The 13,506-nt window shown below is 45.5% G+C and overlaps 1 protein-coding gene across 4 annotated transcripts in view; it reads right to left on the reverse strand.

Moving 5' to 3' along the window:
- Nucleotides 1-13,506, reverse strand: part of EPHA10 (EPH receptor A10) — a 1,640,855-nt gene that overhangs the window by 23,944 nt on the left and 1,603,405 nt on the right. For all 4 annotated transcript variants that reach the window (XM_078681220.1, XM_078681221.1, XM_078681224.1 and 1 more), the window contains one exon: nucleotides 3,966-4,130. In XM_078681220.1, coding sequence (XP_078537346.1) covers nucleotides 3,966-4,130 — 165 coding nt within the window. The remainder of the gene's footprint in view (nucleotides 1-3,965; nucleotides 4,131-13,506) is intronic.

The following is a 13,506-nucleotide window of genomic DNA, read 5'->3' on the forward strand; positions in this document are numbered from 1 at the left end:
TAACGCAGGACCGTCTGCCTCCCGCATGTTGAGATGCTCTTCTTTTTCTGTGTGTCGCGCGATCCTGGTGACCCGCCCACTGCCACCTTTCCAGAGCGGGCCCCCACAGGGTCAGGACTAACCCCTGCATGTTCTGCCTTGTGGGGACTCCCAGGAATTGCCGGCGCCCCTGGGGTATTTCCACCCTTGATGACAGCTTTAGGAGGCATCGCCGCTTTGCCGGTGAGAATTTTACGATCCGCCGGACGAAAAGTGAGCGGGACTCCCCAAAGCCAGGACCAGGGCAGCCAAATCATCCGCGCCTATGTAGACGCTGTAAGGACACTTTTGGAAGTGGTAAGTCTCCTCCTCTCTAACACGCTACAACAGGGGGCTAGGTAAAGCAGGGAAAGGGCAGGAGTCTGCTCACACAGTCATGGTCACGGCCGCCATCTTGCCCCGTTTAGAAAAGGTTGTAATATACCTGCAATCTTCTCTGAGTTCCAGCTGATGATAGTCTTTATTTAAATCAAGACGATTGAAGACCTTTGCACCATTTAATTGCGTTGGCATGTATGCAATGTGTGGTCCTGAATGTTGTTCTCGTTCAATTGCTTTGTTTGCTTTATGCGTATCACGCATATGCGTACAGCTCCTTAAGTGTCCTTTTTGGGCACTACCAATATGAGAGAAACCCATGGCGTCAGATCAGCTGAACGCTCAATAATGTCATGCTTTAACAATTTAAGTTCTTTTCCAACAGCTTCTTTTAAATGAAAACAATTTGTCTATATCACTGAGTAACAGGACGGACATTGTCATTAATATGTAACTTTACTTTCATAGTCTTAAGCTTTCCCAAACCATGAAACAATGAAGGAAATTGACATACTATTTCGTGGTGAGCATTCATATTGTAATTCACATTTTTGGACTATGTTTGTATAACTTTGGTGCTTTGGAATGTTGAGTTTTCTTTGACTGACATTTTTCCTCACATGCAGCCAATCCGACATACACATGTTTCTCTGAGGGAAACATTGACATGGCACAACCGACTTCCTCACTTTCACTTTTACTTAATAGTGAGGCAGACTAACTGTTTGATGATGATTTAGATGCCAATCGACTTTGTTCAGTGTCAACTTGCCTCAATTGATAATGCTGCTTGGCCTTATCGGGGTGGGTCAAACTTTGCCTCTGGAGTGTTCTGGCAGCCATTTTGTTTTCATACCATCATGCACTTACTTTTTCCTGCAATTTACAAATTGTTACAAAATGGTTCTCTTTTTCACAGCCTTTACATATCTGTCCAATGGCGGGACATTTATCTTTGTGTGGAAATGAAAATCCAAATCTAAAACATAACTTCTTTTAATGTGTAGATATAACTTTGTGTCCTTCAGTCTTTTGCTTTGGCTTACTTGTTATATTCATGACTGATTCACTCTGGGCACCTCGGCCTCCATGCCAGCGGCTTGTCTTTCAGCATGCTCCTCAGCTCTGGTAGCCATCAACACCCGCCTCAGCCTAAGAGTTTCTCTCAGCATTCATTGTCTGAATGGTTCTGACAAGCATATATCAATAACTCCAAGTCTCATAACTTCCTCATTATTAACTTTATTGAACTTACTGTGCTTGATGAGCGTATCAAGGTTTTCCACAAATTCATCAATGGTTTCACCAACTTTTTGGTGTTCTTGACTGAAAATGATTTGTTCGTAATCAATGTTTGGTACTGTATTGAATTTGAGATTCAGTATTTCTTTAATCTGACCATATGTAATTTTTTTGTCACAGCAATTTCTTTATTTATTCTTTCACACCATCACAAGTAATATTTTTGAAATACTTGATAATCTTTTTGTTATCAGTCTCTTCAAGTGCATCAGTGAAATCATCAAATATCTCTATCCATGCAGTCCATCAGTCTCCAATATTTTGCTTTCAGGTGGTATTGGTGGTGGTTTCAAAAAGGCGGCAGCATAGTAACTAGTAATGGAAGTGGCGGGCTTTGATTGGGGTGAGCACTTTCTGCACCTATTGGCTGACCATTTGAGTCTGGGTCATTCGTTCTATTGCTAGGGCCTTGCGATAGACCAGCCTCAGTAGTGTTAGTCACAATTGGGGAAGCAGTTACCTTTTTTTCGGTCTATGTAGGAGCCCTGGCAACTTTGGAGGTGAGCCACATCAGGTATTGGACAGCTCAGTGAGCAAAGCTCATGCTTCTTCTTTGTTCTTCTCTCCTGGTACTGAGGTACACTTATTGAGGCTCTGGTAAGTGCAATGATAATATTATTCTTTCTTACTTCTTCTGTCACCCAGCACTTTTCCTGTATCAATACACAACAACCTTTTGTAGTATCTCTCCGTATAATGTACAACTTTCTCTTGTGTGGCAGCGCAGTACCTTTCTGTATGACTTGACCAGCAGGTTCTCGACCATCAACTTGTAGATTCTTGGCATTTCTGTTGTCTTCACTTGCTTTACAGGGGCATGAAGTGTTGATTCTGTTCTTCAACAGCGACACACGTGGTGTGACCGAGAAGTTTGCTTGGACCTTGGCAAATGCTCTGGGAGAGTACAGTCATTCTTTGGGCAACTTATCCCCTATCTTGTACCCATTTGTAGCATCATCCCAGCTCGGGTACCCGCCAATGACTATGCCACACAAGGAGCTTAGTATTACACAGCTTTATTCTGCTGCATGGATCTCTGTCTACCATTCAAAGCAATGACAGGATGGAGCCCCATCTGTCTTTCGAGGAAGATCCACCTTTACTTCCCTACTCGCATTTTGTGTTTGTACGGCACTGGCCTACTTCAGGTCCCAAAAGTTAGATGCTGCTGTACTGGGGGTTGCTCTTTCTTTTACCATACAGCCAAGATCTGGAACTGGTACATGGAGTAGGAGAAAAAGGCAGTCAAAGTATAAAATGTGAGAACTGCAAAGCATGCACATGTTTGGTCAGAATGCAGATGAATTTGTTTATTTTATTCCACTCATACTGAAGAAGAAATAAAACATTTGGTACCGAATTGGGAAAGAATATTGATAGAGTGGTAAATAGGGTGTGTAAGAAAAATATTGTACCATCACTAATGTACCGCCTGTCTTCCTTATCAATTCAGTATCATTAATGACACATTTATGATTTCATAGAAATGTTGTTAAAAAACAGGAATGAGCCCAAGTAGTTTATATCAACATCCTGCAATGCTAAGTGAAACTATAACAATAATATACAGGACACACATTATATCATAAAAGGGTTTGAAAATAAAGAAATGGATTTGCGTTGTAGAATGAAACTTTTACACACAAAAAAGTTAGATTTAGTATTGGAATTCATTCCACAGTTCCACAGTATGAGGAATTTTAAGACCACAGTTCGCTTTTATGGCTGGAAAAAATATACGATTTTGTAATAGATTCTATTGTTCTATGATGGATAGGCATGGGTGTTCAAGAGTTTGGGAATGTGTGTGGCTTTGAGGATATTGAGAAACATTTGCAATGCTTTTGAGATCCTAGTTATTCACTCAAATAAATGTATTGTTACATCCTTTTGGCATTGATTTTCATATTGGATGCAATAGTACCCCCCCAAATATCCACATATTTTCAAGTAATATAGGCAAAAGGCTGTCTTCACATTGAGGAATATTTTTCCTGTTCAGAAAAAATAAATTTAGGATTAGATTAAAACATTGAAATCAATGATTGTCAAAGATTTCCATGAGTAAATAAATAGATTTTTGTCCATCAATGAAATTAATTACTTTATGAAGATTTTAGGTGTAAACCTGTGACTTGTAGTTACTTGTAGTTACATGTAGTGAATCATGACCTAATGACTATTAAACAGAATCCCAAATATGAAGACACATGAGAGTTTTTATCTCAAAGAAGCAGTTAACAAAAAGCCTACTTTTTAAAAGTATATCATACAAAAGCTATGCTTTGTGCAAAATGTTTACTTACTGGACCGTCATTCTAGCCACAGACTCTAGGTAGCAGTAGCCCGCTGCAGTGAAGTTGTCTTTATACCTCCCCATCTCGATGGCCTCCAACCACTCCCCTACAGAGTTGAAGGAGGGGAACGTGTTGAATGTGCGTTCAATTAGAGGAATGGCCGTGCTATGTGGTCTACAAAGGAAATCATAAAATGAGGGTAAAAGCAAGTATTAGAACATAAATATGTACATCAGCTCAGAAGAAAATTATTTTTAAGGGGTGGCAATAATTGTGCAAACACACTGACATATAAACACGTTACTCACTGTAATGAACTGTTAGCTCAAGCTAAATATTTAGACCTATTGAAGATCTTAAAATGCCTGCTTCTGAACTCATATTTTACACAAACCTATTGAAGCCTGGGCAGCAATCAAATGGTTTTAATGCATTGCATCTGCTATCGGTGGTTTGCTATTTGGTACCCATGACATTACAAAACTAAGTAAAACGAATGCTTTTAAACTGGAAGTGAACTCTTCATCGATTGATAGCCACAGAAGTCGATGCTCATAAAAATAAGAAAAAAACTTTTGATCACAGTAATCTGCTGCTAACTACCACTACTGAAAATTCGAGCTGTTAAAATGTGTTATGTATGCAGAATCACTGCTGCACCCATGTTAAATCTTAAAAGCAATACAAGAGTCCATGAATGAAAAAGAGCACTGTGAGCAAAGGCTTGTCCTTATTCACCAGGACATCCACATACATTCTTAGTAACCTATCATGTGAGGAGATTCAATTTTGTCAATTCCACCTATCTTTACAATGTAATAGGTTATATCTCTTGAGGTTTCAAACTGTGGTCACTTTGTATTACTACTTTGGGAAGTACATCCCCTGATATTCTGCATCTAAAGACATCAAAGATCAACCTTGAAATCCAAGAATAACAACCTATGTACCACTATATAATTCCCATCTACCATTAAATGTCATGAAATGAATGGCATAGCCCTGCAACTAAGTGAATGCCTAATAAGTTGACATGTCCATATGACTACATAAGAATTCTTTGATTTGACATTCTGAATTCGTTTTTTTTTCATATAGTTTGCAACACTGCAACTTTTTTTTTCTTTCCCCCCTACAAAAATCACCAAGTCACAGAGTTGACATGTTACTCATGTATCTTCTAGTCTGGCATCGCAGTATTTCATCAAATTAACAATGATTAAAAGTGGAGTGACCTTCTTATGATACCAATTCTGGCACCCTTCTTACAGTTTATTCTAATAGCTGTCTTCCCTTTCAGAAGTTCTGACATTTTAACCACCCTCTCATTGTTGAAGAGTTGAACTTTGCCTAAATTGCTCATCTGTCCCTAATATGGCACAGTACCCTATCTGCCAAACCCTCTGTCCACCTGATCTATTTGGTTTCAGGAGGAACAATATGTTTCCAATGAGGGTTGCCACCCTGATGTCGTATTGTACAAGTGCAAAAATGACACCCTGGATGGCAGTGAATATACCTTTATTCTTTGCTAGAATACAGGAGTTCAGTTTGAGCCCATCTTCCCTGTTCTTAATTACCTACCTTTCTGCCCCCCTCAGCCCTGCCCTTTCGGGTTCCCTAACTGCTTTCCAGTACTCCGCCTGTCTCTTAGCACCAGGGTCCTAGCACCCCTGGCATACAATACAGTTACATTACATCTCCACCTCCTTGCAGAGTAATTTCTCAGTGAGATATAAGTCTTAAAGTTCGTCAATGAGATGAGTGGCTCTCCAACATGTTCAATGTGACTGGCGTAATCAGAACATCACCTTTGTCCCCAAGACTGCCTCACGGAGTCTCTGGACCTATTTCCTGTGAGATCGGCTGGCAGAAGTGTGCTGCCGTCCTGTTTCTCCACGGCTTCGGAGAGACAATTCTTTCCAACTTGGCAGCCTGCACCACTTAGAGGCTGCCCTATAGAAAAGATCCAGAGAGCATTATTGCTCAGCTCCTACAGCTCCATAGCATCGGAGCAGACCTCAACACAATTTCAGCTGCAGCAACCCTGGAGAGAATGTTTCCTGTTCACCCGCATCCTCCAATGGTCTGGGCCGGGACCCACTCAAACTACGGCTTGTAGCCTACCCAACGTCTTGTGGGGTTTTGGGGCTGGATCCCACGGGGTCCTGGCAGGCTTGAATGAGAAGATCCCAGGGCCACAACAAGTTGAGGCTCCCAGGGCTGGCAGCAACTGCTGCAGATCTCCCGGGATTGCTCCAAGCTTGCTGGCACTTCTCTAAGAACCAGACTGATAGCCCGCTAGAACTGTGATGACCTGCCTGGCCCACAGATGGAATGCAGGGGGTCCATTAGGAGTCACCACCCCCCCCCTCTCTGCAGCCAACCTTTAAAGATGCCTTCTGCCCACCGATTCCCTCCCACGTCCTGGATCATGGACCGCCCGCATTCTCTTGTGGGACATTGGGGGCTGATTCAACCTGCACCAGGAGTGCCTTGGCGGAGAGATATGGGGCTACATCGTCCCTAGGCTCCCGTAGGCTGGAACTGACTGCTAGTGACCCATGGGAGTGCTCTCTTCCTGTCTGTGCTGCCCTTCAGTATTAGATAAAAGCGCTGCTGAAACTGAGATTGCCCAGCCCTCGCTGCAGCAGCAGGGGATTCCCTTGAGGGGCCATCATGCTTCCCCCACGCTCAACTGGGCTTCTTTAATGGCCCCTCACCTGTGCTGGGGAGCGGCATGACCAGTGCTGTGCCTTCCTGCCCAAGGGCCCAGAATCATCTGGCGGGCCCCAACACCAACTGTAGGTACTGATCAGTTCAACCGCCCTGATAATTACTTCTGGTGCCACCTTCATATGGACCTTTGCTCTTAGCTGGAGCACTGAGCTGACTTCTTGATGCCCACAGCTCTGGGTGACACCGACCGGCTCTCCTACACACACCATGAGCCTGATCTCAGTCATGGCATGGCCTGTTCCTGCACAACATGAATGTGAGCATGACTCCCCCCCGTAATACTAGAGAATTCGCCCACCTGAGGTTGTTGATCCCATCTGGGAAACGAGTGACCCCCACTGAACGTCTGCTGGGTGACACACGTTGGGCCACGTAGCCTCTGGGCCCCCTGAATGGGTGTCCTGCCCCTCTGTTTACCTCCTTCCGTGTGACCGCAGAACAGCGCCAGCAACAACAGGCTACCACTTGGGCTCCAACCAATCTGTGGCCGCCAGCCTGCACACACCTTCACAAGTACGTGCTCTATCGTGTAAATGGCTGAATTCTGACCCCAAGGTGGTTTTTCTGAGGAGACTCACCCTCTTACGACTCCTGGCCCACCTGGTGGATTTCATTCTCCTACTACATCCTACCACTAAGAGTAGGAGATGGGCAGGTCCCTGTGGCTATGCAGGGGCTCCTGAGACTGGCAACCTATTTCCTTGTGGCCCAATCCTGAGTCCCTGGTAAAGTGCTTTGCTGCAACTGCTGCCCCCTTCCCTGTGGTGCCTTGTGGACCTCCGTACCCATGCTCTGCTGCTGCTATACTGCACCCTATTCTCTGGACACTACAACTTGGCCAGGGGGCTATTGTTCAGCCTGGATTCAATCACTCCTCGGATGTCACTTGGACTTGGTGTGGGCATTGCGTGCTCACTCCTCAATGTGTCTACCAGTCTTTGCTAGCCCCATTGCTTTAAGACCACATTTAGTCCCTCTTCTAGCGAGGAGGCTTTCTGCTGCCCAGGGGTTGGCTGCTCGTATTGCTGCAGGGCTGTTGCAAGCAGGTTGGCTCTCCAGTGTGAAAGTGTGGAGTGGTGACGACACTTTGTCAACATGGGAAAAGACAAATCTGCCCTTCTGGCAACCTATCAGACTTGAATGGACCAATACACCACCGGAACGGGGACCAACCCAAATGGGGTTGCTGGTGCAGAAAAGTAACCCTCATCAGACACACACCTTGCTATTATCCTTCAAGCCATTTAGTCCTCCCAGGCCGCAGTGGTAGCCAAGATTAGTGAGGTGAGGGAAGACGTTGCATTACTTTGTCAAGACCTCCGTAATGCTACAGCGAGGATCACGGAGGTGGAATCCAGCTTGTTCACAGTGGAGGATGATGTTACTACTCTTAAAACTCAAGCGGGCGGCCTCCTTATGCGCATTTTGGAACTGCACCGCTGTGCCGAAGATGCAGAGAACTACTCCAGAAGCAACAATGTATGTGTGATTAGTATACCTGAAGGCAGCAAACCACAGCAAGTCTATGAATATCTTGAAATCTGGATCAAATATTGGATGGCTCCAGATCAACTGTGCCCCTGGTTTGCAGTGGAGAGGGACCACAGGGAATTGACCCCAACACTGCTCCGGGTACGTCTCCCACACCAGTCATCACTCGCATCCGTTCTCAGCTGGAACTATGCTGCGGGGATGCCAAGTTTCTCCTTTCACACTAGGGAGGTTCAGCAGCAATGTCATTCTTACCTTGAGGTTAAGGGCTCAGGGCACTTGGAATTCAGTCTCACTTTTTTGACACCCCATAGGCTGCCTGGTTGTGGCTCTGTGGGGATCCAAACCTGCCAAACCCGCTGGAACAACACTGCCACCCAAACCACAGTAATACCGTACTCAATTCCGGAAAACTTGCTGCAACAATCATTCCAAATCACCCTCATTATCTCCTCAAACACGTAGTCAGTCTACTTCCCCAGCACACACTCTTCAGTTCACCCACACAGCAGACCACCAACTGGATCTGGAAGAACAACACGATGCTGCCTCAGCGGTGCCCACCGAAAACCCTGCAGACACAGGCCTCTCTTAGAGCCCCACCCTGTGACTCCTGTTCTACCAATCGTTCTCTTCCAGGACAACATTGCATCCAGGATTAATTGAAAATTGCTAGTTTTGTTTTGATGGCTACCACTTATTCCAGATTAAGGAGGGATCTACCACTAAGTTCCCATTTTCTAGACTATTTATTACCTTAGTTTTCTCTTTCAGGGCAACAGATGCTTCTGGGGTGAGGGGATTTCAGGGGGACTCAGTAGGATGTTAATTTTTCTGATTAATTTGTTTTGTTTGTACACATTTTTTTTCTTGTATGAATCTAAACACACATTTCCATGTCACCTTATACTCTATGACCCGACACATGAATTTCCAGCACACAACATAAGCATGTATTCTGCTCTCCTGGTACGACCTAACAAACTGTGCTCCCAGTGCTCGACAACACACCAACTTTTTATCCCTGCTATGAAGTACTGAAGGTGCAGTCCTGGAATGTTAATGGTCATTTGGACCACGTGAAGCGCACTGCAGTCCTGAATTTTGCTCACCGACACCTTCCTGGGTCCTACTGCTCCAAAAGATCCACCTCATAGGTAACAACTGCCCCTTTTTGGCATGCAAAGATTATGACAGGATCTTTCACTCATACACGTGCAGGTACTAGAGTGTGGAGAGTTTATTGCATCGCTCCATTCCTATAACTGTCTCCTCCAACATTTAGGAGCCCCAGGGCCAATTCCTTGGAATTACCGGAATGCTGGAAAGCCAAACAATCAACCTAATAGGAGTATTTGCCCCACTAACAACTCAGCGCACATTTCTCTATGACCTTACCAAAGTCATCCTCAACCTTCCACAGGGAGTAACCTTGATTGGTGGCAATTTTATTGCAGTTCCCGTCTTGGAAACCTATACTACCGGCCCTCCTTCCATGTCTCAACTTGCTTGGGCTCATCACCTCTTTGACTGGGCCAGTGCCCTCGGTCTCTGTAATGCATGGAGACTATAGCACCCTCAGCACCACCAATTCACACATACCTCAGCCGCACATCACACCCACTCATAAATAGACCTGGTCTTCATGCTTGCTCTTTATGTTCGCTCCACCTCTCATGTGCGGATTCTCCCCCGAGGCAAATCCAACCTTGCTCCTTCCCTCCTCCATCTTGACTCCTCCAGGGACGGTCCTCGTCCCATGTGGCGGATCAATGCGTGGTATCCTCAGGCCCTTGGAACCAAATTGCAGGCATACTTCCACAGTAATGTTGGCAACTTTGCGACCGTTGCCACCCTCCGGACTACCAGCAAGGTGAACACAAGGGGCTATGCCAAGGGGCAAATTTGTGTGCAGGAGCATGCCTACTCCCTTAACAATAGCCAAGTGGAAGCTCGTCCCTTACATATAGGGGGTAACCTTGTGGCAGACCCACAATGGGGAAAGTGCCCAATGGCTGGGCCTCTTCCACAAGAAAATCCCTGGAAGTTGCCAAACACTAATGGTGAGCCACCACAGCCAGAGTTTACAGGTTGGAGGGACAAAAACGGGACACTACTATACTGGTTGACTTCCAGTCAGCAGGCAAACCCAAGTGTGCCCAAAATCACTAATGAACAGGGAAACACCTCCCACAATATTCCAAAGATAGTGCCATATTTTGCCTGGTATTGTCATTGCTTCTACATGGCATCCCCTCAAGGGGACACTGACTTATCCTTCTAATTCCTAAACAACATACCCCCTTCCCTGCTTCTCCCGGGCTGAGGTCTAAATGCTGTACGAGCCCTTCACGGCTGAGGATATAGGAACAGCTCTGTCAGCAGTAACCCCGAGGAAAACTTCTGACCCAGACAGATTCCACACAGAGTACTATACAACATTGCATGACATTCTGACTCCCCAACTTCTGGCTCTTTATGAGGTATTAGCACAAACAGACACCTTTCCCCGCGGGGTAGATACCATTAGAACCATGGTGAACACAAAAAATTAACCTCTTTCAGCGGGAAGTGCCGATTATCACCCAATATCCCACATCAACAGTGAGGTCAAGATCCTCACCAAAATTCTAGCCACTCATCTCAAACAGGTCCTTCCCACCCTTATGCATCGCAACCAATATGGCTTTATGCCAACATACAGAACAAGACATTGCCTTTGGTGCCTACTTGTGGCCCTAGCTCATCGTCATCTCCTCTCACCCAACTCTACTTTTTATTGACTTTGAAAAGGCTTTTGATACAGTGAACTGGGTATACTTACGATTAGTATTGTTCCAGGTTGGGGTCATAGCCCGTTTCTCCAGACTTGTCCAAGCCCTATACTTCAACCCCACAGCGTGAGTCCGGGTCAATAGTGTTCTCTCCGATACCTTTTTCCTAGGGAAAGGAACCAAACAGGGTTGTCCCCTGTTCCCACTCCTCTTCACAATTGAACCGTTGGCTCATCTCATACGTGTTGATGCTCAACCGCATATGTGAAATGGAGTGAGAATTGCATAACCTTGTATGCCGGTGATGTTCTTCTTTATCTGGCTGACGTCGCAGTAGGCAGGCCATGCTGTCTTCACCTTCTTCAATGCTTTGGGAAGTCCTCAGGTCTCTGGCAGAACCCATCTGAATCGGTGTTGACACCCCTCTCCCCATTTCGAGACTGCTTTGACTGATAGGACCATATTCCCATCCATTGTCTCAGTTTTATATACCTGGGTATCTGGGTGGCACTTCACACTGAACTTACCTGGTCCCTTAATCCTGGGCCCCTGACATGAAAGGCAAAAATAGACCTCACTTAATGGAAATCCCTCCCTTTGAATGTTATGAGGCATATAGCCCTTTACAAAATGATGGTCCTACTGAGATTTCTCCAAATTTTCAGAAAGTCCTACTCTTCCTGTCACAGAGGTGGTTTGGGGCCCTTGACAGGGCTGCAACCTCATTTCTGTGGCATGGATCTAGGTCACACACCAACATTACACACTGCCAATGCACCCCTTCTGATGGCGGCTTAGGTATGGCCAATCTATATCTGTACTAGCTAGTCTCTCACCTTTTAGTGATACATGACTGTTTCAATAGGGGTTGGTCGGATCCCACCTACATATTGGAACTATCTCTCTGAGGATTTCCCTAAATATTGGCCCTGCTCTATGGATTCCTGATCCCACACAGCACTCCCCTGGTGGCGAAAACTTTTCTCCTGACTTGGTGAGTCGCCCTATGCCACACACACTGACACTCTGCACTCATGCAGCAAACACCCCTCTGGAACGGTACCTGGCTGTGAGAAACAGTGGCTCTGCAGGGTTTAGGGTATGGGACCTTATTGGTGTTTCGCAATTAAGTGATGTATAGTTGGGGACATATATGCAATGTTTTTATGAATACCAAGACATGTATGCCCTTGCCAACACACAATTCTACAAATATCTTCAACTGTGACATGCCCTTCAATCCCATGTTTCTCAGACTGACCCTCTACTGGAGTTTAGTCCCCTGGATGCCAATCTCCACATGGGTACATTGAGCAAGGGTGGGGTCTCAAATATCTACCACAAATTAATCATTAATGCACTAGGCACTTTTGAATTTGAATTTAAAAACATTTGTACAGCGCTCGCATACCCACCTTTTTAACCACCTTAGAACCTGCTGGGAGAATTGGTTGGGTTCCCTTGAGGATGATGACTGGCAGGATGCACTGATGGCATCCAAGGGCAATACCATCTCTTCCAGGTTGCGCCTGATTCAAACATATTACTTTTATGGCACATACCTTTCACCAGCAAGATTACACCGAGCAGGCCTCCTCCCTGAACCCACTTGTCCACGTTGTAGAGCTGTGCCCGCCAATTTCTACTACATGGTGTGGTTGTGTCCTGCGATTCATATCTTTTTATCCACAGTGGTGGTTGCACTAACTGATGTGCTGGGATGGAAAGTCCCTCTTTCCCCCTTGATATTATTGTTGGGAGTCCTTGATGGCTCTGGGGGAAGTAAAGCTGACCGTGCACTCTGATGGTCACCAAATGAAACATTGCCATTCACTGAAAAAACCCTGCACGCACTACACTCTCACAATGGTGACGGAAGTGGACTTAGTGTGCATAACAAGAGAAAACGGTCTATGGTTGTCCCCTGAAACATCGTCGAGTATGGGGAGAAATGACTCAGTCAAGTACTCTAGGCTTATGATTAAGAAGCAGTGAGCTGGTGCTGCTCTATGTCATGACATCATGTAGTTTTATAGACTGTAAGTGGTCATATGCTGAATCGTTTCTCTGATACGCTACATGTGTCTTGTTAACTTTTTACTGCAAAACTAAAGTCAGTTTATCCTGGAGCACGAGCACCAGCGCCTGCCTACTTCCATAGACCAGTGTGCCCTGTGAGGAAGAGGATAGTGTTGGATGGAGCGAAGTCCAATGGTAAATCCTGTCCAGAGGACTTCCTTTGCAAGTTGTGATGAGATGGCTGCTGTACTATGTGCAGGAAAATGTCAGCAACCCTCATATGCCAGAGGAGAGCCACTGTGAAGTAAATCATGGACATCACTGTGCTGAATGGGTCATCGACTGTGTGCTGGGAGGAGTCTGTGAACCTGAATGCCAGGAGGGGTGACTGCAAACTGAACTGAAATCATCACTGTGGGGATGGGGCCGGAGGCCGTGTGCAGTGAGGGACCAGCAAACCTGTATTACAGGAGGGGCTACACAACAGATAGCCATACAGAGTGTGCCGTAGCCAGTATGCCGTGGTG

Source organism: Lissotriton helveticus, chromosome 3_1, assembly GCF_964261635.1.
Source record: "Lissotriton helveticus chromosome 3_1, aLisHel1.1, whole genome shotgun sequence".
Taxonomy (NCBI): domain Eukaryota; kingdom Metazoa; phylum Chordata; class Amphibia; order Caudata; family Salamandridae; genus Lissotriton; species Lissotriton helveticus.